The 22,125-nt window shown below is 35.2% G+C and overlaps 1 protein-coding gene and 1 long non-coding RNA gene across 4 annotated transcripts; one reads left to right on the forward strand and one right to left on the reverse strand.

Annotated features, from left to right (window-relative positions):
- Positions 1 to 8,938: 8,938 nt before the first annotated feature.
- On the reverse strand, positions 8,939 to 11,577 carry LOC131617127 (uncharacterized). Of its 3 annotated transcripts, none has more exons than XR_009288446.1 (6): positions 11,203 to 11,575; positions 10,162 to 10,261; positions 9,828 to 9,921; positions 9,603 to 9,698; positions 9,444 to 9,485; positions 8,939 to 9,369 (listed from the first exon to the last, which is right to left on the reverse strand). It is a non-coding gene; the product is annotated as an uncharacterized LOC131617127 (long non-coding RNA). The 3 variants fall into 3 exon arrangements; XR_009288441.1 differs by having other exon boundaries at positions 9,456 to 9,485; positions 11,203 to 11,574; XR_009288445.1 differs by having other exon boundaries at positions 9,444 to 9,698; positions 11,203 to 11,577.
- Positions 11,578 to 12,124: 547 nt separating this feature from the next.
- LOC131617142 (replication protein A 70 kDa DNA-binding subunit E-like) lies at positions 12,125 to 14,318 on the forward strand. Its single transcript, XM_058888504.1, has 3 exons — positions 12,125 to 12,341; positions 12,876 to 13,707; positions 13,830 to 14,318. Exons 1-3 carry the CDS (start codon positions 12,130 to 12,132, stop codon positions 14,055 to 14,057), a joined length of 1,272 nt encoding a protein of 423 aa, XP_058744487.1. The 5' UTR covers positions 12,125 to 12,129; the 3' UTR covers positions 14,058 to 14,318.
- Positions 14,319 to 22,125: the final 7,807 nt, after the last annotated feature.

The following is a 22,125-nucleotide window of genomic DNA, read 5'->3' on the forward strand; positions in this document are numbered from 1 at the left end:
GGCGAATTTCGCGCTCGGCATCGGTTCTACCGTTACTTTTGATTCCATCCCGTTGGGGATTAGGAATGATTTTGTAAAGAATAGGTTAGGCATACCTTTCTTTAGGTTCTCGTAATCTTGGGGCTAACTTGTTCCCCCTTTTGTATTTTTTCTTTTGATATATATATATATATATATATATATATATATATATATATATATATATATATATATATATATATATATATATATATATATATATATATATATATATGCCTTATTAAAAAAAACAAATTAATTGCTATACATAAATAAAAAAAGAAAAGAAAAAGGAATAGAACAAAAAGCCATAACCACGCAACAACCAACATACCCAAATTATCCTCTCTCTCACTGTGTTTCCATCTCACTCACTGTGCAAACAACAACTCTTCTCTCTGGGATATTTATCCTACTTCTCCTTGCAATTCAATTTCAAATAATTCTCACAGACAAGGTCAAGCATAATGTAACAATAATATTCAAGAATCGTTCATCAAACAACAACGAAAATTGCAAGAACGGGAACAATGAAGACGAGTGGAAGTGAATCGAGTTACCTGCGTTTGAAGTTCGGTTGTAGGGAGGCTGGATCTTCGCGGTAGTGGTTCGCCGGAGCTTGCTGCAGCGAGTTCGTCGGTGGTGAGTAGCGATTGGAGTGGCTGGTTCGGATCGGAAGCGACTGAAGCATTTTCACGTCGCCGTCGTGGTTGGTGGAAGCACGGTTGGGGCTTGCTTGTGAAATTGAAGGTTGATGTTGGAGATCGGAGGGTGGTGTCGATGTCGTGCTGAATCTGAGAGGGCGTCGGTGACTGTGATGGTGATATCGCTGATGGGTTCAGAGTTGTTCTTGCTACTTCTCTATTTTTCTACAAAAAGAACTTGAATGTGCATTTTCCTGCAGGTTAAGAGTTAAGCATAATGTTGTAACATTAAAACATGATGGCTGTTTGTTTATATGAAATCGATGGAGATTTGTTTGTACAAGTTTGATATGGCTTTCATGAACTGCTATGTGGTTAATGGTTTAGAAACAAGAACAAAACAAAAAAAAGTTAATTCTCAAAACTTGTTCATGAAAAAGACGGTTATTGTTGTTGTTATGAAGCAAGATGAGTTTAAAACAAATTGCCCTTCTTTGTTTCTTTCTTGTAGTAAAGTGGTTTGGGTTGAAACACAGAGGTTTTTTCTAAAAGATGAACATATGTGTGGGGATTATTTACAAAATTTGAGAAATTGTTGAGGGAAGAAGACACCATCATACATATCATCATATGGTAAAAGCAAGTTTGAAATTAAAACCGGAAAAGATTAACATTTTGAAAATAAAATTGGGGCCTCATATGTTAATCATCGGACAGTGTGAAAATTATTTTGAAAAAAAAGAGGCCTCAGGTATTATCATTGGCCAAAACAAGGTTAAAAAGTGTTTGTGTAAAAAACTTAAAAAAGTGAATGAAATTTGAAAAAACTATTAGAAAATTGTTGAAGGAGGAAAGTTTCAGGAAATTGTTGATGAAAAAAGAGAGTGTAGAGATGACCTTTTATAGACTGGAAATTAGGTCAAAACAATCCTAAAAAGGAAAAGATCCTAGATTAAGAATTTGGACGTACTTGTGTCCAGATACGTCTAGGTGCAAAAAAACGGGAATTGAACTCGTGACCTTTTGTTTGCAAACCTTACTTCCTAACCAATTGTGCTATGTTATTTTTTAGAAATAAAAAGCCAATTGAAAGTGTATGAAGCATCGGCCAACATTTTCTATTTATTAAAATATAAGCAATTTAAGAGTAAACTACTATATTTTAAAATAGACTTTAAATTGAATATTTATAAAATTCATGATGTCAATGTAAATGAATCCAAGATTTTTATATAACTCAATTTTTAAAATAGTTTTGAATTTTTGAAAAGTGCGGGCAAATTTTGGGTTACAACACCTTCAAATTAGGATTTTGGATTTCCTAAGGAAGATGAGTGAATCAAGGTCTCAAGTAGGATTCATATGACCTCTTATGATTCAAATTAACCCCATGACAAGTTTCAAGCCTCAGTTCCCAAGATTACTCAATCAAAAGCTCCGAAAGTCAACTGTGGTCAAAATACAGTCAAAATTCTTGATTTTTTGTCAACATACTTATTTTGAAGTAACATCCATCATTTGATAAAGGGTTGATCACGATTCATCGGGGAAAGTTCAGAAATCAACAAAACTCAGTTTCTAAATTAGGGTTTTTGATCTAAAAGTCAACTAAACTTTGACCAGCCATAACTTTCACATGGAACATTAGAAATTTCACAACCAAAACCTATTTTGAAGGAAATTGAATTCTATACAACTTTGTATCTCTAATTCCAAGGCCAAAAATGCTTCATTTGGGAGATATAAGCCAAAACATTACAGGTCCTTTTTGAAAGTAAACCAAAAGCAGTTTTTTGTCAAACCCCATATCATCAAGATAAAATCTCCAAATGGAAAAAAGGTTCCAAAGTGGATTATAGAGGACATCTTGGGATTTCCAAAAAGTCCCAGAACTCTCCCATATCTTAAAAAATTTGGTAGATATGTCTTATCAAAGTTGGACAAATTTGGGTGAAAAATGTGAAACAAATATGATTCAAAATGAGTTTTCTTGCAAAGAGATCCAACTTTTTATGGCCCAATCTTGTTCCCCAAGTCATCAAAGATATCATATCTCAAGGCCATGATTTTTTAATGATTACTTGATATTTATATTTAATTTTATTCATTTAAATATGATATAAATTAAATAATTATGAAAAAATCAAAGATTTGATTTGGCAAGGAATTCTAATCAGATTCAATCACCATTTAAGTCACATGATTGATTTAAATTTTTTGGATATTGAGATTGGTAAAGAAAATATGCAAATTGGCCAATATTGGAAAGATTGAAAGTCAAGTTCCAATCACACATGAATATTTCCAATTAGCAAGATTTGGATCAACTTTGCTAACCTATTTCAATACCTATAAGTGCTAAAACCTGGTACGAAGGGAGGGGACGAATTCATAAGGTTTTTTTGCACCCAGAAGAACCCCAATTGAGCTCTTGAAATTTCAAGAAAACCACCAACTCAAATTTTGATTTGTAGCCCCATTCAAGAAGATTTGAAGATCAATTCACGTTCCTGGATCACTCCTGAAGCGATACCAATCATTGCCAACGATCAAAGCATTTGGAATCACCACTTATATCCTACAGTTTTTCCTATTCTTTTTTACTTCGATTACGCCTTTGTATACATCATGAATGAATTTTGATCATGTATTTGTGTTTATCATATTGTTATGAACGTTTCTGGATGTTTAATTGTTGTTATTCACACGGATGGGGGATTTGCCATGATTAGGGTTTGAGAGCTTGAATGAGGGATTTCTATTGTAGGGAGAATCACATGAAATTGCAGGTACCTTTGAGTTCGTGAGGATGAGACGAACTCATCCGTGGCCTCACATTTAATTTATTTTGTGCATAGCTGATTTTTGAAGTTGCAAGACCTATGGCCACAAACGTTTTCCGTAGGTATAGCCCTATATGTCTAACACAACGGTTCAGGGAAGAAGATGGAGACGTGTCCCTGCGTTGTTGGCTGATTCAAAAATTCGCGCGCGTTTCATTTATAATTGTGGTTTCTATATATCATACATTGAATGCGTTTGCTTAACAATTTGAACGTTTGGCTGGGTTGGTGAAGAGCTTAGGGTAAGTCAGGGGACGTGGATTCGATCCTTCGCTCCCACTTATTCTTTTATGAAATACTCGTCCTTTTGATCTAGTATGCAATATCCCCGGAGCTTCATGGTATGACCTCATGTATCAGCCATCAGATCTTTCCCATTACAAATCCAATGCTCCAGATGACGCTCTCCCACTATGATCCCTCAGAGGACAACCACGCCGGATCTCACACGATGGAAGTTCTTGTGCTAATGGGCTGGACTCCTCTTGAGTTTAATCCACACCCCTCTTGCCAAACTACACACCAGGCTTGTCTAAACTATTTTTTTAATTATTTTTTCTCTCCTTTTATTAACTTGTTTAATTTTAATTTTTATTAAAATCAGCCATTGAAAAACAAAAAAAAAAATAGTTTTTAGTTTAGTTAAATTACTTTTTATTATTTAATTAAATTAGTATAATTAAATTTATTAGTTTTTTAGTTAATAGGATAATTTTAATTAGGGTTATTTAGTTAATAATTTTAATTAGATTTTAATTATTAGAATAATTAGATAATTTAATTAATTAGGATAATTAAACTAATTAGGTGAATTAAGGCTAACTTTTAATTTAATCAGAATTAGAGTTTTCTAATTAATTAGGTTCCCAACCAATAATTAATTAAGGGCTTTGATCAAAATAAATTTTTACACTAACCCTAGTCTAGGTTTTTTTTTCACACCTGATTTTCTTTTAACTATGGTTAACTTTTTCCCGCTCGGGGTTTGCCTTTGCTTTGTTGATTTCCTATCGTCTGCCTAAATTATTAATATGCTGCAAGGTTTACAATTTTAATTTTTGATCTATTTTATTGTAACTATCCCAAAGCCATGTAATAGTTTAGGGTTTTATTTTCTTTCCTTTAATTTTCTGCCTTTCTTTCCGGGTTTTTGGCTATGTAATCCCCACCCGAAGCCTTGTAATAGTTTAGGATTTACTTTTCCGCATTTTAACTTGTGTACAATATAACTGTGTGGTTAGTAACCCTAGAGAGCGATAAACTATGAATTGAACTTAGAATCACTAATTTTACAAGATAAAATATCTGAACTGAATCACTTGATTGTGGCACACACACCTTTAATGGTAACTCTTCTCATGCTGCCTGTTGCCTGTTGCCTTTCGATTTAAAAAATAGTCAAGTCCCTTGAATACGAGGATACCTTAGCAATGCTTTCATCAGTTCATTAACAAGATCTGAAGCAATCGACTTTAATGCTCTGATAAGCTAAGTGTTCTAGAAAAAAATTCAAAGCTTTGAAGTTGTCCAATGGAAGCTCTTAAAGGAAGCTCTGAATCATCTGAAGATAAATTTCAACGTGAAAGTCTCTTCTAAAATGGAAAATACTCAGGGAAGTCTTTTATTTATAAATTCTTCTAGTATTAATTTCAGGGGGAGATTGTTAATCTCAGGGGAGACATATTCACACACTTTGATTAATATGCTTTTATGTTATTGTCTTTTTCATCTGTTATTCTGGATACAAATTCATATCAATTATGTATGTTTTTGTCATCATCAAAAAGGGGGAGATTGTTAGAACATGAAATGTTATGATCAATATTTCTAGTTACGATGATAACATTATATATGAATTTTGTATAAGACAATATGATACTCTAATTATTCACGTTTTCCATTTCAGGAAAAGTCTAAAAGAGTATGCACTAAATCATCATTCAGAAGCTTTGGTCCAGGAGATCTGGATAGCTTCATCAGAACATGGTTTGAAAGACATAAGAAGATGGTCTTGAGAAAATCAGAACATGATCTTGAAAGCATCAGAAGATGGAAATCAGAAGCAAGGCTCAGAAGATCTAATGGTATCTCGCTACAAAGAACTTCCAAAGTCTGATGACTGAAGTTACATCTGCACCAACGCTGAAGACTCTGATATTCAAACGTCATTATAATAGTCTAAGTCCAGAAGCAAGTACAAGTTGAAAAAGGTACAACGTCAAATCTGTCTAACTGACAAAAGGAACGTTAGAAGCTACAAAAGGCAAAGTCAGCAAGAGCAGTTGAAACAAGGCTCGAGGTAGTTGACAAAAGAGTGAAACATTAAATGCAGCAGTGTACTATTCACGTAAAGCATTTAATGCTATTCAACAGTCACATTTCTCGCTGCCATATAAAAGAGAAGCTCTGGTAGTTGGAAACGCAACAAAAACACACATACGCTGAAAGAGAACTTACGCTGTCAAATTGGTTCTAAACGTTATCACACAAACAGCAAAGAAACTTCATCTTCAACCTCACAACTCTTGTAATATCTTAGTGAGTGTTAGAACTTAATCTTGAGAGAAAAATCACTTGGTGATTATAGCACATTAAACTCTTGTTTATCAATTTTGTAAAAGGAATTCCTAGAGTGATCAAGTTGTGATCTGTATACTCTAGAAGACTTAGAAGTTGTCTAAGTGGAACACCATTGTAATCAAGGTTGATTAGTGAATTAAATCCTCATTTGAGGTAAATCATTCTGTAAGGGGTGGACTGGAGGTAGTTTGATTAACAACGACCAGAATAAAAATAACTGTGTGATTATTTTTTATCTGCCATTTTTAGAAGAAAAAAAACCCTTATTCAATCCCCTTTTCTAATTGTTTTTCACTCCTTCAACTGAAAGAACAGAAACTCAAATACAAACGAAGAATTCTTACACTGAAGAAAATTATTTTCTGAGTTCATATTTCTTGTACTGAACACTTAGTGAAATATTATAGTTGTGATTAAAGATTTTTAGAAGCAATCTGAAACACTATTGTTAACTTGTAATTGTTCCTTGAGAGACCAGTTGGGTCAGAATTCTCGAGAGGGCTAGGAGTAGTTTAGTCTTAGAGGTTTCTAGATAAATAAACGTTATATCTCTAGGAGATCCCTAAACGGTTTATCATCTAGTGTTAGTCACTCGCAGTTGGCTTATGCATTGTATTGTTAGTCACGACATTTGGTTGTGCATTTGTAATCAAAATAAAGTCCTCGATTGAGAGAGGCGAAATCACCTTGGCGGATGGACTGGAGTAGTTTGAGTTGCAAACGAACCAGGATAAAAATATATGTGTTTTGCGTGTCTCTTTATATTGCAAAAAGAAACCACTTATTCAAACCCCAAATTCTAAGTATTTTCATATCGTTCAGCAAAAGGCTCCCCGCATAAAATTGTGAAGCTCAACTCAAGAAATTCACGAATCTCCTCGGCATGTTCATGGTCTAATCGGTATATGCACGAATGTTCATGGATCACATCGGGAAACTCATAATTCTGCAACGAATTTCACCCTAAAATCCTAAGTGTATCAAAATTCATAACAATCTCTAGCCAGATTCCTAACAATCTCCAGAAATTCTTACAAGAACATACAAAGGTGAAGAGTAGATTTACTTACTTGATAACACATAAGTTGTGGCAGAAGAAGATTGTAAATCAGTAGGAAGGACTTCAGAGCGTAAGGATAAATGAAGCAGAGCTGAAGGAAAAAAAACTTAGGAAAATATTCCAAATGATCCTCTGCACCCCCTTTTATAGCCAAAAACCATATGGGAAAATGGAAATGAAGGTCATCATTGCCAAGACTTCCTATCTTCCCTAGGCAATGATGACACCTTATTAGCCGCCACGCGTGACACACAAATCTATACCATGTTATAATGACACTTTATCAGTATTCACGTGTGACGTTCCTGACACATTGCACCTTCCCAAGGCAACGTTCCCCATTCTTGGACACATTTCACCTTTCGAGATTCAAACTAGCAACTCACTATATCCTTGACGACAAAAGTATTCAAGGCTCTCTGCGAGCACAATCACGAAACCGGAGGTTCACCTACTTGACATGAACCATTATCGCCAAGTAGAGTCAGGTCAGTCGAGGACATCTCCTCGACATAACACTCCTGATAAGCCATACGCACGCAAGCCATAAGTCTCCTCGGACTAGGCATGTAACTAAAATACGGCGTCACGGCGCAACCACAAAACCTCCTCGGTCGCGACGAAATAACTGACTCAAAGTCATTACTCCTTCGAGCAGAAGCAACGACTTAGGGGACTCCTGTTCTAGACTGGGCCCGAGCATACCCATAGTCGAACAGGGTCCAGTATGACGTCAAGGCCCACGATCACTGCTCCCCCTATGACCATTGGATAACTGAAAACCCACGTACCACGTAGAGCATGTGGTCAACTGCCTAGTGGGAGATTCGGTTTTCTGCTCCCGAACCCTACAGGCAGTCCAACCATGATGAGGATCACTTGCTAACTCTTCCCTACCACGTAGGATCCTGACAGTTTTCTACTTCTGGGCCTCCAATAATCCAGCCCAAAATATGGAATTTCGGCCCAGCATTGGGGGCTATAAATACCCTCTTTCACTAGTGTTCAGGTATTCATTCATTCTAACTCTTACTCAGTACTTGCACTCTGTTTTGCTCTCTCTCTCTCTATCTCTCTCTCTCTCACACACACACACACACTTTGGCATCGAAGTATGTTGCAGGTGTTATATCCCAAAGTTTGCCCATCCAATTTTAACCTGAAAGAGGTTTGATATCACATCCATCTGCATATCTCATTTAGGTCGGGATGCAATACGTGCATTCATAGCATCGTTACTTCTCCTAAGTTGACAAGAAAGGAGTTTTCTCTTGAAAAGGATTTCTGATTAAAAGGAGAGAAACTAAGGTTTCATTGGGTTATAATGTCTTCACCAAGCTCCACTGGAATAGGGTTTCTTTACTACAAGGGCTTGTTTTCAACATATGTTCTTATTGATCATGGATTAGGGTTCATTTAGTTGTGCTTGTGTCAACAAGTTGATTTTCAGGGTCGGGCTATAATTATCATGTGAATCATCTCAATATCAAGGTTTCATCTGGTTTATTCGTCGATTCAAGGTTTAGGTCATGGTACTCGAAATACAAGCTATTCATTTAAGGCTTCATTAAAAGAGTGGATTCGTTCATTTGGAATTTATATTGGGCCTTTTTCAAGTTTCAAAGCCAATGACTAAGACTTTGACTTTTGGACAAAGTCAACAATAGAAGGTTGACTTTTTTACCATAGCCCATATTTTACTACCTTGAACTTTCATCTGATTGATGTTGTATGGTTCAGCATTGCAAAATTGGAAAAGAATTGCAAAGAATACAAAGAAAGGTAAACATTCATAGGGAAAGTGTTCTACTTCATTACTTGAATTACAAGTCCCATACAAGGTCAAAATCCATCATAAAGTTACAAGATACATTACAAAGAAAAAAGTCAGAATTGGAAATATATAAAGAAATAAAACCAAGCTGTTCCAGAATTCCTTCATACATCATTGACCATTTGCTTTATGTTTTCTTCACGGCCAAGTTATCTTCCATAGCACCAACCTTTCAAGTAGACACATTCAAAATCAATACAACACAAGCACTCGAACACTTGTTCCTAAAGCTACACCAACTCCAAACAGTCCATTCAAAACCAAGTCCAACTCTTCATGAAAATTCCAACAGCTTCTTAACTGTCAGCAAAACCGTGACGTTTAAATACTTCACACCATGCCTGCTAACCAGTCCACAAGATCCCAGCATCTCTCATTGACGAGCATTGCCTGCAATATACATCATACTAGATCAGCTTGCAAAAATCCAATTCAAACATGAACTCCTAGCACTTCTTTCATACCAAAGGCTTTACCTCCTTCCCAATCCAAACCTATAAGCCAACCTGCATAATTATATCATTATCACAAGCACTATCAAAGCAAGAACTGTCACACTACACATTAAAACCATATCAATCTGACAGTTCCATAACCAATTCACATTAACAGACCCTCATTACCTCTGAACCTGCACATATCATCAAAAACACATGTTCATATTTTAGAACCAGACATTACACACACTTCATCAAGCCTCCTATTTCATTCAATACGACCTGCATAATCATATATAAGATAACCGGTTCAGCGTCATCAAATGTCCAAGCCGAAACCATACATCCCATCTAACAATTGCATGACAAAGAATAACTAAAGACCTATCACAAGACAGTTTCAATTCAGACCTTCATATCCACTTCTCGCCGTGTCGAAACCTTCATCTACCTCCATATGACCATGTCTATATCCGTGCCAATAGCCGATCAACCTCGCATATGCCTGCATCATACAGGATCTACATCTAAGCATTCGTTCAAAAATCAGGTTACAAGTTCAAGCCACAGGTTTCAAATTGGCAATAGAAAAAACAATCAAGGCCTAACATTCACTAACAGATCCTACTGTTACTAACAGTCCAAACAAACTACAACTAATTGTCTTACATTTTACAATCAACATACCAAATAGCAGCTTAAATCATACCCAGCATTCAATTCAAAGACTAAAGCAAACCATAACCTGCACACGCACTGCCTTGTAGCAGTCAAATCCTTGCATCACGCCATTCCTATGCCAACCAAACATCAAACTCTTGCACATTATAAAACCAAAGTCAGACCTGCACAGTAAGGAGCATACCAGTTCAGAATTCAACAAAACTAACGGTCATATTTCGATTAACGTTTTACGAACTGAACCCAAACCCAAATTTCCAAGTTAATCCTACTAACTGTTAGTAAATTACCCATTTGGCAGAAACCATACTCACATATTCGCCCAGCCATCCCCCATCACATGACGGCTTATTTCAAACACATCGGTTAAGCAATACACAAAAAATTCATGTCGCTAAAGCAAGTTCATGACAAATTATGCATACATATTGGATTCAATGCTAAAGAGTGAGGACCTGAGTGTGCTTCCCTGCATACAATTAGTTTGTTAATTCACCTAACTAATTACTAACCGTAACAAACTAGAATGACAGTTTTTACATTAACACTTCACTTACTGACTATACGAACTCAATTTAACTAACGACAGCTCATCAATAACAGAAAAATGTATTTGTAACTAACTGCCTCTAATTAACTTAACAGAATTTTCTCCCTTTAACTTCTCAATAACAGAATTGAACAGGTCACTATAAGGAGGTTCTACATCATCACCTCCATCCTCTCTCTCAATTCAATTCTCCTCTCCCATGTCTCAACTCATCATTCTCCTTCTCCAATTATCCTCACCATCACCACACGCTCACGACCAAGGCTTCATTGAAGCTTCTCGCTGAACTTCAATGGAGCAGAGCTAAACTCCATCATTGAGATCCTACCTTCACTTCAACTCCATCCTCGCTTCGTACTCAACCTTCTACAACCTTCAAGTTGAGTTTATTTCTTAGTCTCTCTTTCTCTCTCTACATAATCAACGGCAATAACGATCTCACGCCGATCTCTCAACCTCTATATCTCACTAAACAACACAACTCAAAAAGAAAAAGCGAAGAAGAAGAAGAAGTGCAAGAGGTGTATACGAGGAGAAGAAGAACAACAACGATACCTGAGGTTGAAGTCTTCTCTTTCTTCCTGCGTTTAGTTCGCGTATAGTCTTCGGTAGATTATTACCTCACCTCTGGACTTGTTCAACTATCGGTCTCACGTGCCAATCCAGGTAAGTCCAATTGCTTCCTTCTCCAATTTCTGCTTAACCTAGTTGTTTGTTAAAATTATGAACTGAGAGATGAGAAGTTTAATTGGAGAGATGAACGAAGAGGGAAGACGAAGGTCGTCGGGATGGAATTTGTCACGGCGGCGATGTGAGTCTCGCGTCGGAGAAGCGGTTGAGCGCCGTCGCATATGTGATTGGAAGGAGGGAGAAGACTCTTTGATCTGAGTTCAATAGACACAGTCTCACTCCTAACTCCTCTTTCTATTTCCTTTTTTTCCTTTTTTTAATTAAATTAATTAAATCGGTTAATTGAAAAATTTGAAATAAAAATGCTAAAAATCTGAATATATATGGATTATTAAGCAATATATATTTTTATATATAAAAACCAACATATCAATTCACATGTAATAATATTTTACATTTTATCGTAAAAATTTATATTATGTAAATTTATATTAAAAATAAATAAAATGAAAAATTTTACTAGGACAGATAGAATTAGAATTTTTAATTTTTTGGTAGTTAATTTCAAATTTTCATTATAAAAAACAAGCACAAAAAAAGTATTTGGTTTAGACACAAAAAAAGTATTTGGTTTATATAAAATTATGCAAAATACCGTTGATTTATAATTTGAAAAAGCCGTTATTTTGGACTCCAAAATCACCCTATAAAGAGCGGCTTGATTTAGCAATCACTCATATAAAGAACCACTTTTTTTAGCATTACATTTTCATTTCACCTTCGCTCTCCAAAAAAACAGATAGAATCATGGATGTTGATTATTTTGTACCTACAGTGAACAGTATTCTGAGAATGTTTTACAACGATGAAGACAAGGGCAAGCCGATGGTTCAACTGACAATGATTAACAGGAATGAACTCCCCATTACATGCACTTTGTCAGATGGATTTCATTCATGTTATGGCATTATTGCACCGAGCGTTGATGAGTCACTAATTAGTCAGCTGAAAAGTGGGGCCATGATTCATTTGACCTCTTTCTTAATTGTCAACTACTTGAAGAGGTACTGTATTATTTTAAAATCATATAAGATACTTCGTTTGTTCTTCATGCCTTCTTGAATCTTGAATGTTTTAATATAATCAGAATATGGAATTATATGTATTGTACTCTTTAGATTTCTTGAATCAGAATCTTGAATCGGATTCTTGAATGTTTAATTATCATAATCAATCTTGAGTGTTTTAATTATCAGAATCGTAGTCCTTTATATTTCTGGTAAAATTATATGTATTGGGTTGGTTGGTTTGATGAAATCATCCTAATATAATCATAATCTAGAATTATATGTATTGTACTCTTTAGATTTCTTGAATCAGAATCTTGAATCAAATTCTTGAATGTTTAATTATCAGAATCAATCTTGAGTGTTTTAATAATCAAATCATAGTCCTTTATATTTCTGGTAAAATTATATGTATTGGGTTGTTTGGTTTGATGAAATAATCCTAATATTGTAATTGTTATAATATCTTTGATTATCAAAAAATATATATATAATTTTTCTTTTGTTGCATGTTCTTATTGCTTGTTTCAGGATTATTTCCATTGAACGGTTTGTGGTTGTGTATGCTGACAATGCAATTGTTGGTAATCCAAAGCTATTGCCCTGGTATATTGCAGTTAGGGAAATTAAACCAGCTCTTCCACAACCTATAGCAATCATTGGGAGGGTTATAGCTAAGTCTGAAATGTATAGCCAAATGAATGAAGAAGGAATCAATGCACCATATTCATTCTATTTCGATGTTATTGATCAACATTATGACAGGGTTCGAGTTACATGTTTTGGGCGGGACAATGTTGAAAAGTTTTATCCCAAAATTATCGAAGACGAGATTTACTCAATTGTAGCAGTGGACCTGAAAGTAGCCAACAAAAGGTACAACCTTCTACATCCCTATGAACTAATAATTACTTCTGCAACTTCAATTGAGAAGTTTGATGATGGCAATATGAATATACCAACACACTTACACAACTACATAACTGTGAGGGGCTTGAGTGGATTGGAAGTTAAGACCGTGTTAGATTTCATTGCCATAGTTGTCCGGGTAGGTCCTATACAGACAAAGGAGAAAGATCGGAGAGTACTGTTGCTTCAGGATCCTACTGGTCAAGTTAATATCACATTATGGGGGCATCATTGTGAAAAGACGCCTCCAGAATTATCTGTGGTTGCATTCCAAAGTGTGAGCCTAGAAGAGTATAAGGGAATTCGAAAATTGAGTACAACCGGTATCTCACGACTATGGGTTGAGCCTCCGTTTGCAGAAGCTACCCGTATAAGAAACTGGTACACCCGTAGAAATCAAGCTCAGTCTCTTGGCGAAGAACCAGAGGAAGAGGAAGGACCTAATGCTACAAAGGTAGGGTTCTCATTTATTTGCCAAGATTTACCTTTTAGTTTTATAGTTTCTCTTTTTTTTAGTTTATGTTCATTAATGTTTTAACTTGGAAAACTTTTATTTTTTCTTTCAATCAAATATAGGTTTTGGTACGGTTTCCAAATGGCGAACGCAAGGAAAGGAGGTTCAACAGCACAGTGACAGTTCAATCATTGTATGACTATGTCGATTCCTTGGGCTGTTTAGAAGAGAATTACACCCTAGTCTCTAATTTTCCTAGGGTTGTTTATGGAGAAGAAAAGTTGAGACTGTCATTAATCGAAGCAGGATTGCATCCTCAGGCCACCCTATTTGTGGAGCTTGCCAGATAATTTCACTTGTTTACAATTAGGAATCTATGGCATAATTTCAGAACATGTTTTGACTATTGGGGACTATGTAGTGCATGAAATCACAAGACTTCTTCCTAACAATAAAAACTGTCTGTGTGTGTTAATTTGTTTGCATGGGGTATGTCACTGCCTGGTTTATTAATGTGTCTGTTATGTGTGGGTGGGTGGGTGTATTTTTCTGGTTAATGATGTAAGAGTTAACAATGGGTGGGAATTGTTTTAGCTTGTGTAGAGATGGATTTGTGGTGTACAATGCAAGCATGACTTGTGCCTATATTCTGTGTTAATGGAATTTACTTTTGGCTTTTCAAAAACAAACAAAAAACTGTGTGCTTAAAATTCGTGAAACTGCCACGAATGACATGGCATCCAATTTAAAAAGTTTCATTTCTCAGTTTATATTGAAAAGAGCGATTTCTTCACAAACATCACGAAAAAGTTTTAATATATTTACCTCATATAGTTGCACGCTAACCGGTTCAATTTATTAAGGTTATTTCTTTAAGTTTATTTCTTTCATGCCCAACCAATTTCCCAAACATCTCTACTCAGATACCCTAAAAGAACAAAAGACTTTCTAAAACAATATTGCTTATCAAAATTTTCTTTTCTTAAAACTCTATTTCAAAAATTCATCTTGTTCATAGTAGATTGGTGAGAAAAACCGAAAAAATTGAACCAAACTAAATTATAATAAAAATTTATTTGAACTGAATTGTATCAACCCGTTTTAATTTATTAAATACTGAATTGAACCAAAATTATTGATTTGGTATGCTGTTTTAAAATTCTGAATTGTACCAAACCATTAAAAGACCTTTTTTTTTTCCAAATCAAATCATTAGAAGACAATTTTTTCAAACCTAATCGTTTATCACTAAACCATTAATCTATTTTTTTTAATTTGTTTTAAGTAGTTTTATTTTCAGTTTTGGTTCGGTTTAGGTTCAGATTCAATTCGGTTCGATTTCAATTATGATTCGATTCTAGAACGGTTTATATATAATAGTTTGATTCACTATCCAAACATAATGATTTAGTTATTTTAATTTCAATTCAGTTCGACAATTGGGTTCCGTTATTATCATACAACTTACAATTCTTTTAAACAAGTGAAAATAAAATAGAATTAAAATGATAGACCTTAAAAAAAATAGTAGGAAGAGACTTCAAATAGGTAAATAAAGAGCAATTTTTGCATGGACACGACCCTAAATCCACATTCTTAGGCACAGCCAATAAGAAAGAGTCTTTTTTAAATTTATTTTAATTTTAATTTTGGTTTTAATTGGATTCATGGGGTGGTTGAGATTATGAAGGAGAGAGAAAAATCAGTATTTATTTTTTAATTAATTAAAATTTTGTGATTGGTTGTGTGTAAAATAATTTCTTAGGTATGTGTCCACCTAAGAATTTTCCGGTAAATAAATTTTAGAGAAAAATAATGGAAGATAGAGAGACAGGATTATCAAGAATTTGAGAAAAAAAATTGAAAAAATAAAAGAAAAAGAAGCAGAGAAAATTGAGAGAGAAGAAAAGAATATTGTTGTTGTTGGAGTCAACGAAACAATGAGAGAGGAGATAATCTGAATTAATTAAGTTAAATAAAATAATGCCTATGTGTGCCAGTTCATTCGCAATATTTTCGCGAGGTTTATTTTCGTTATAATTAGCATTTCTGTATTGAAAATCCTCTTCTTTTATATTTTCATTTTAAATTTTCATAATTAATTTCTAATAAATTGTAATAACTTCCAATTTTTCAATTATTCATTAAAATGATGTAATTATGTAACCTTACTTACCACTTTCTTTTATTTAATTTTTTAATTAATAATAATTACCCATCCAAGTTTTCAAAAATCAATTTTCGAATTAATTTATAAAAAATAATACCATTTTCTAATTTAATTATAAAAATAATATAATAATAATAGTTAGTTTCCAATTGTTTTTAATAACTTTCCATTACCAAAAAAACTCCATTTAACCCACCATCTACCTTCCCCAAAATCAATTTTCTAATTAATTTATACAAAAATAATACAATTTTCTAATTAATTGATAAAAGATATAATAATAATTATTATTATAATTATAGTTATAATTAGTTTCCAATTAATTTTAATAACTTCCCATTATAAAAAAAAATTCACTAATTTTTAATTATGTTATTTAATTATTTTATAATTACTTTTCAATTATTTATTAAAAGTATGTAATAATGTAATCTCTCTATCCACTTTGTTAAAGAAGTTAAAATATATGTTCTTATTTCATTTTAACTTGCTTCTTATGTTTATTTCTTTGTTGCCTTAATTTTTCCTATTTTATTTTTAATATTTATTGTTATAAATAGTGTCAGTCTCAATAGTATTAATTTGATTTATCGTTCTTTATTTTTCTTTATTTATGCTAATCTTTTTGTTATATCTAATAATTTAATTTCCAAATTTTCACCCCACTTGATTTTTCATAACCCAATCACATCTTCAATTAATTAAATTAAAATAATTAAATAATAATAATAACTCTTTCATTATTAGTAATCTATTAAAATAATTAAATAATAATAATAATTCCTTCTTAATATATTTTTTTTCACTCTATCATTAACTCTCCAACTTTTTTTTTTACAAAGAAGGACAAAGCCCCAAAAATAAAAACTAAGATAAGCCCTCCGAGGAGGTTACAAAATCAGAAGTAGCTTGCTTCATAATATTCTCCAAAAAGTCAGAAATTGCATGAAACACTCGAGTATAATTCTTGTTACACGCTCCCTTTGCTAGAGCATTAGCACACCTATTGGTTTCTCTGTATGCGTGTTTAATGATCACCGTCTCATGTTGGTGAATGAGCTTTTTGAATCTCCTTAATCAAACTGCTTGTAGTAGGCTCGATAGATTTCTGATCACTAATGGTTTGGTGGATATGTGGGATATTGAGTGTCAGATGGTGAGGGGGAGAATTTTTCGGATCAGTATCCGATTTGGGTTAAGGGGATGGTTAAAGACTGGGGACCGAAGCCGTTCAAGCTTTTTAAATGTTGGTTCAAGCATGAGGGGTTTTGGCCATTCTTGGAGGAGTCTTGGCAAGCGATGTAAATTCGTGGTAAGCCTGGTTTCGTTATGAAAGAGAAGCTTAAGGAGATGAAAGGTAAGATTAGGAATTGGAGTAAGAAGGTGTTTGGGGTGGTGGACTTGGAAGTTAGCAATGCGATTAACGACCTTAATGCTTTGGATTCTATGGTGACCAATGTGGAGGGATTTTTAGACGCTGATTGTGCTAATGCTAGGCAAATGGCATCTAAGGCTATGTGGGATGCTTTGATGTATAGAGAAAGTATGTTGAAGCAAAAATACAGAAGGAAGTGGGTTCTAGAAGGTGATGCTAACACAAAGTATTTTCATAGTCTTATGAAGACTAGGTTTCGTAAGAATGCGATTCACGGGTTAAACACTCCTACAGGAAGAGTGGATAAGGTGGAGGATGTAAAATCGGAAATTCTGAACCACTTCGTTTCTAGATTTAAGGAACAAGACCTGGTTCGGCCAGTTTTGGATGGTGTCGATTTTGCGTCTATATCGGGGGAGGATATGGTTATGTTGGAAGCTCTATTTTCATTGAAAGAGGTGAAGGAAGTTGTGTGGCGGGGGGATTTGATAATAGTTCTGGGCCTGACGGTTTTCCGTTGGGTTTTATTAAGAATTGTTGGAGTCTTGTCAACAAAGATGTGATGGATTTTGTGCAAGATTTCCATGCGCAGAGTAAATTGCCAAAAGCAATTATCGCGTCCTTCTTAGCTTTAATCCCTAAAATTGCTAATCCACAGGAGGTGGCGGAGTTTAGACCTATTTATCTTATAGGTTGTATGTACAGGTTGTTACCCAAACTGCTGGTGGGAAGGTTAAAGAAAGTGATTAGTAAGCTTATTTCGATGAATCAATCAGCATTCATAAAAGGGAGGTAGATGATGGACGGTGTTGTTGTGCTAAACCAAATCATAGATTTTGCTAAGCGAAATCAAAAGGAGTGTTTGATTATGAAGGTGGATTTCGAAAAAGCTTATGATTGCGTTTCATGGAGCTATTTGAGATATCTTTTTAAGCGCATGGGATTTGGTTACAAATGGTGCTTTTGGATGGAAGGATTGGTGTTTTCGAGTTCTATTTCGGTCCTTGTGAATGGAAGCTCGACAGCCGTTTGCTGCGTCTAGGGGGTTGCGTTAAGGAGACCCTATATTGCCTTTCCTTTTCATCCTAGCTGCTGAAGGCTTAGCGGGGCTGATGCGCAATGCTGTAACCAAAGGAGGCTTTCAAGGGTTTAAATTCAATGATAGTATTCATTACGAGCTTTTGCAATTTGTTGATGATACGATTATTGTGTGTGATGCTAATCCTATTAATCTTTGGTGTATCAAGGCTGTGTTGAGGGGTTTTGAGCGAGTTTCGGGACTATGCATTAATTTCAGCAAGACTAAACTGTATAGTATGAATATTACGGTGGATGAGGTAGCAGTTGCTGCCTCTTTTTTTCCTTACGATGTAGGGACAATTCCGTTTTCGTTTCTTGGCATTCCAGTTGGAGCGAATCATAGAAGGAAGGATATGTGGAAACATGTCATCTCAAAGTTGTCCACGAGATTGTTATCTTGGCAAGGAAAATATTTATCTCTAGGAGGTGAAATTACTTTACTGAACTCGGTGCTGACTAATATTCTGATATTCTGGTTATCGTTTTTCAAAGCACCCAAAGTGGTGTTGGAGGAGATTACCAATATACAAAAGATGTTCTTGTGGGGTATAAAGGATGGTAGAAGAGTTATGTGGTGGGTAAATTGGGACAAGGTGTGCTTGAAAAAGGAAGATGGTGTTCTGGGAGTGAAGAATGTCGAAGCTTTTAATCTTGCGCTTATGAGTAAATGGGGGTGGAGATGCTTGGAAGAGAACAAGTCATTGTGGTCGGATATTATTAAATTCAGGTACGGTGATGCAATCCGTTGCATTCATGGAGATGTGATGGAGAATGAGATGTCAAAGTTTTCTCTTTGGTGGAGGGATGTGAGGGCGTTATGTAGAAGTAGAATTAACGATAAGGCATGGTTCCTCGATTCGGTTTCATTTAAGCTTGGGGATGGAAATAGAATTGGTTTTCGGAATCAAAATTGGGCTGGTAATTTCACGCTTAAAAGTGTGCTTCTGAATTCGTATGATTGTTGTTCCATGAAGGACGAGCCGATCTCAGACTTTGGTTGGTGGGATAATGGTTTATGGAGATGGAACTTTGAGACTACGGAAGATTCGATGTTGCTGCATGATTTGGTGAGTTTGCGCCTTCTGTTGGATGATGCTACCCCTGTGCAGAATGAGGAGGATACCGTGCGTTGGGGGTGGATCATGGAGGGATTTTCGGTGAAAGACGCATATCAGAACATTTATGATGCTGCTTTTGGCGATGTTGATGTAGAAGAAAATAAGCTCCAGCTTATTCTTAATATTTGGAAGGCGAAGGTCCCCGGAAAAATTAAGATTTTCGGTTGGCGGTCAACTCTTAATAGCCTGCCGATGAAGGGAGAGTTGCTTAGAAGAGGAGTGATTCCCGAGGGTTCCATGGCCTTCTGTCCGGTTTGTGATGGGCAGTGTGAAATTGTTTTTCATTTGTTCTATGACTGTAGCGGTGCTAAAGTTGTGTGGGGAGCGGCTTTGGAGCAGTTATCTGGTGAGGAGTCGTGCGTTGGCCCTGTTGTCTTTGATTTGATGTCTGATGTTGCTGTTGTTAAATGTGGGTTGCTGGCGAGGGTAATCCGTCCTTCGTTCGTTGTGTTTTTTTGGCTCCTTGTTTCCTGGTGCATTTGGATTTCTAGGAATGATGTGGTGTTTAATAGTAAGGTTTGGGATGTCAGGATGATTATGAATAATGTAAAATCTTTGGGGTGGGATTGGTTTTTGATTTTGGACAATAGAAGTGTAGGTTTGGAGAGAATTGCTTGGCTTTCTAAACCGAAGGATATCGTAGGTCTGTAGTTTCTTGGTCGCTGTTTACGTTTTTTTCTCTTCTCGCTTTGTTGTTTTTGTATTGGGTTGCACCCCTTGTGCTAGTTAATATAAAGTTGCTTATTTATTTTCTGTCGCGCGCGGATCAAAAACAAGTTATTTTGAAATATAGTTACGGTAACGGTAACTCGAATATCGTCTCACAAGGATTCTTATATTATATTAACTAATTTAAGTCGAATGGGGGGGTTGTTGGTTTAAGTTTCGATTAAACAAAATAAGTGATTAAGAATTAAGTGATTATAAAGTAAGCCAATCTACCGATTTGATTCCTACCAATCACCGATTATAATAATTTCACTATCCTAAGCGGATTCCATTCCTGTTTGATTATAACATCAATCAACAAGCGCAACAACATTATCATAATTATATTTCCTGTTTGGCGAATTAAGCATTCAGTTAAGCATACGACTGATTAACGATTAAGCAACGATAAAACACAATTAAATTGGAAAACATAAATCAATCAAACCAAACAATCTACTCTATGAATAATCATATTAAGCATATGATAAACACAAAGTAGAATTGAAGGAATTGAAATTATATCGCAAAATTATAGTAGTCTCATAGTATTAGAACCTGAATGTGGTAGATCGACCAACAGATTAGTTCTACATGGACATTCGTACCAAGCTCTCGAAAATTATTTCGTGAATAGTCTCAAAACATGAACAGTAGGTTGTACGGCCAAACCTAGACTCAAGAGAAGACAAAGGAAATTTGGGTCATAATAACCCAACTGGGTCAAAAACATCCAGAACCCAGCCCACAATTGACCAAAACTTAAACAAACTAAGGCTTTAACTTAAAAAGAAAATTTGGAAATTATGCGCTCCGAATATGACTTTGACTCCAACACAAAAGTCGTAGCTCTCTCTCTCTTAGCTTTCCGGCGATTATTAGAAAGCCTCAATCGGATTCCTAGAACTCCAGTTATCATCGTTTCCGTTAAAGCTTCCAAAGTTGAAAATAAAATACGAAAATCAAATAAGTATAACAATAAACTAAATTATAAAAACACATTAAAAGGGAAAAATAAACAAAATAAAACATGGAAATTGTAATACAGTGGGAGAACTGGCTTTATTATTTCGCAAACAAAGTTGCGGTGAACAAGAGTCGCCACCGACTTTTATTTTGTCCAACTAGGAAAGGCATAAAAGTACAGGAAAGACCTTTTGAGAAAAAGAGTTCGGGGGTAAGTTATGAAAAAGGAAGGTGTTAGCACCCTTTTCATCCGTAGTTATCTACGGGCTCTTAGTTTTCTTAGCTCGTTTTGTTTTGTTTGAAAAGCTTGAAAAAGCTGTGTGTGTGTGTGTGTGTGTGTGTGTGTGTGTGTTTTTGAAACAGTTTGACTTGAAGATGTCTGAAAAGACAATGTTGAAAAATAGGGTGTGAAAAGCATTTTTATGTTGAGCAAGCAAACTAAAGGCTACTTACCCTATGTTTGGTCTTTCCTATACTTTCGACTTTTATTTAAGGGATAAGACTAACCATACCATTTGTGGGTAGGTAGTCCTATCTATTGGACGTGTACGGGACATCGAAGGGTCATCGACGATCGTTGAAGGCAACATGATATAGGTACCTTTAGAAAATTCGAAGGGACAATCATCATTTCGTAGGCAACCATTCGAGGGACTAGATCATATATTCGTAGGAAACATCGAGGGTCATCGAGGGACTTATGATATTTGCGATGATTTTTTTAATCGTCGGGACTTTTGCTAACGGGTACCTCTATATTCGAGGGACACCACCATTATTTATTCGTAAGGCAACCGAGAGGGGTGTATCATAGAGGTGAGTGAGTGCGAGTGTGTTAGATTCGAGAATTTATCTTTTGAATTAGTTTTTAGCTATGTTCAGTTTTATCTTGTCATACAATCCTATTAGTTATACATCTAAGCAGTGTATATACAGTTTATAAGGGTGCGGAAAGTAAAAGTGTGAGAAGTAAATCTACACTATTACAAGGGTTTGGGGCA

Source organism: Vicia villosa, linkage group LG1, assembly GCF_029867415.1.
Source record: "Vicia villosa cultivar HV-30 ecotype Madison, WI linkage group LG1, Vvil1.0, whole genome shotgun sequence".
NCBI lineage: Eukaryota > Viridiplantae > Streptophyta > Magnoliopsida > Fabales > Fabaceae > Vicia > Vicia villosa.

What these genes read in the sequence shown, in the direction of transcription:
- LOC131617142 (XM_058888504.1), top strand. Translation starts at nt 12,130, where the DNA reads ATGTTTTACAACGATGAAGACAAGGGCAAGCCGATGGTTCAACTGACA. An exon ending in ATTGTCAACTACTTGAAGAG is followed by an intron (nt 12,342 to 12,875) that starts GTACTGTATTAT and finishes TGCTTGTTTCAG; the next exon opens with GATTATTTCCATTGAACGGT. An exon ending in AAGGACCTAATGCTACAAAG is followed by an intron (nt 13,708 to 13,829) that starts GTAGGGTTCTCA and finishes AATCAAATATAG; the next exon opens with GTTTTGGTACGGTTTCCAAA.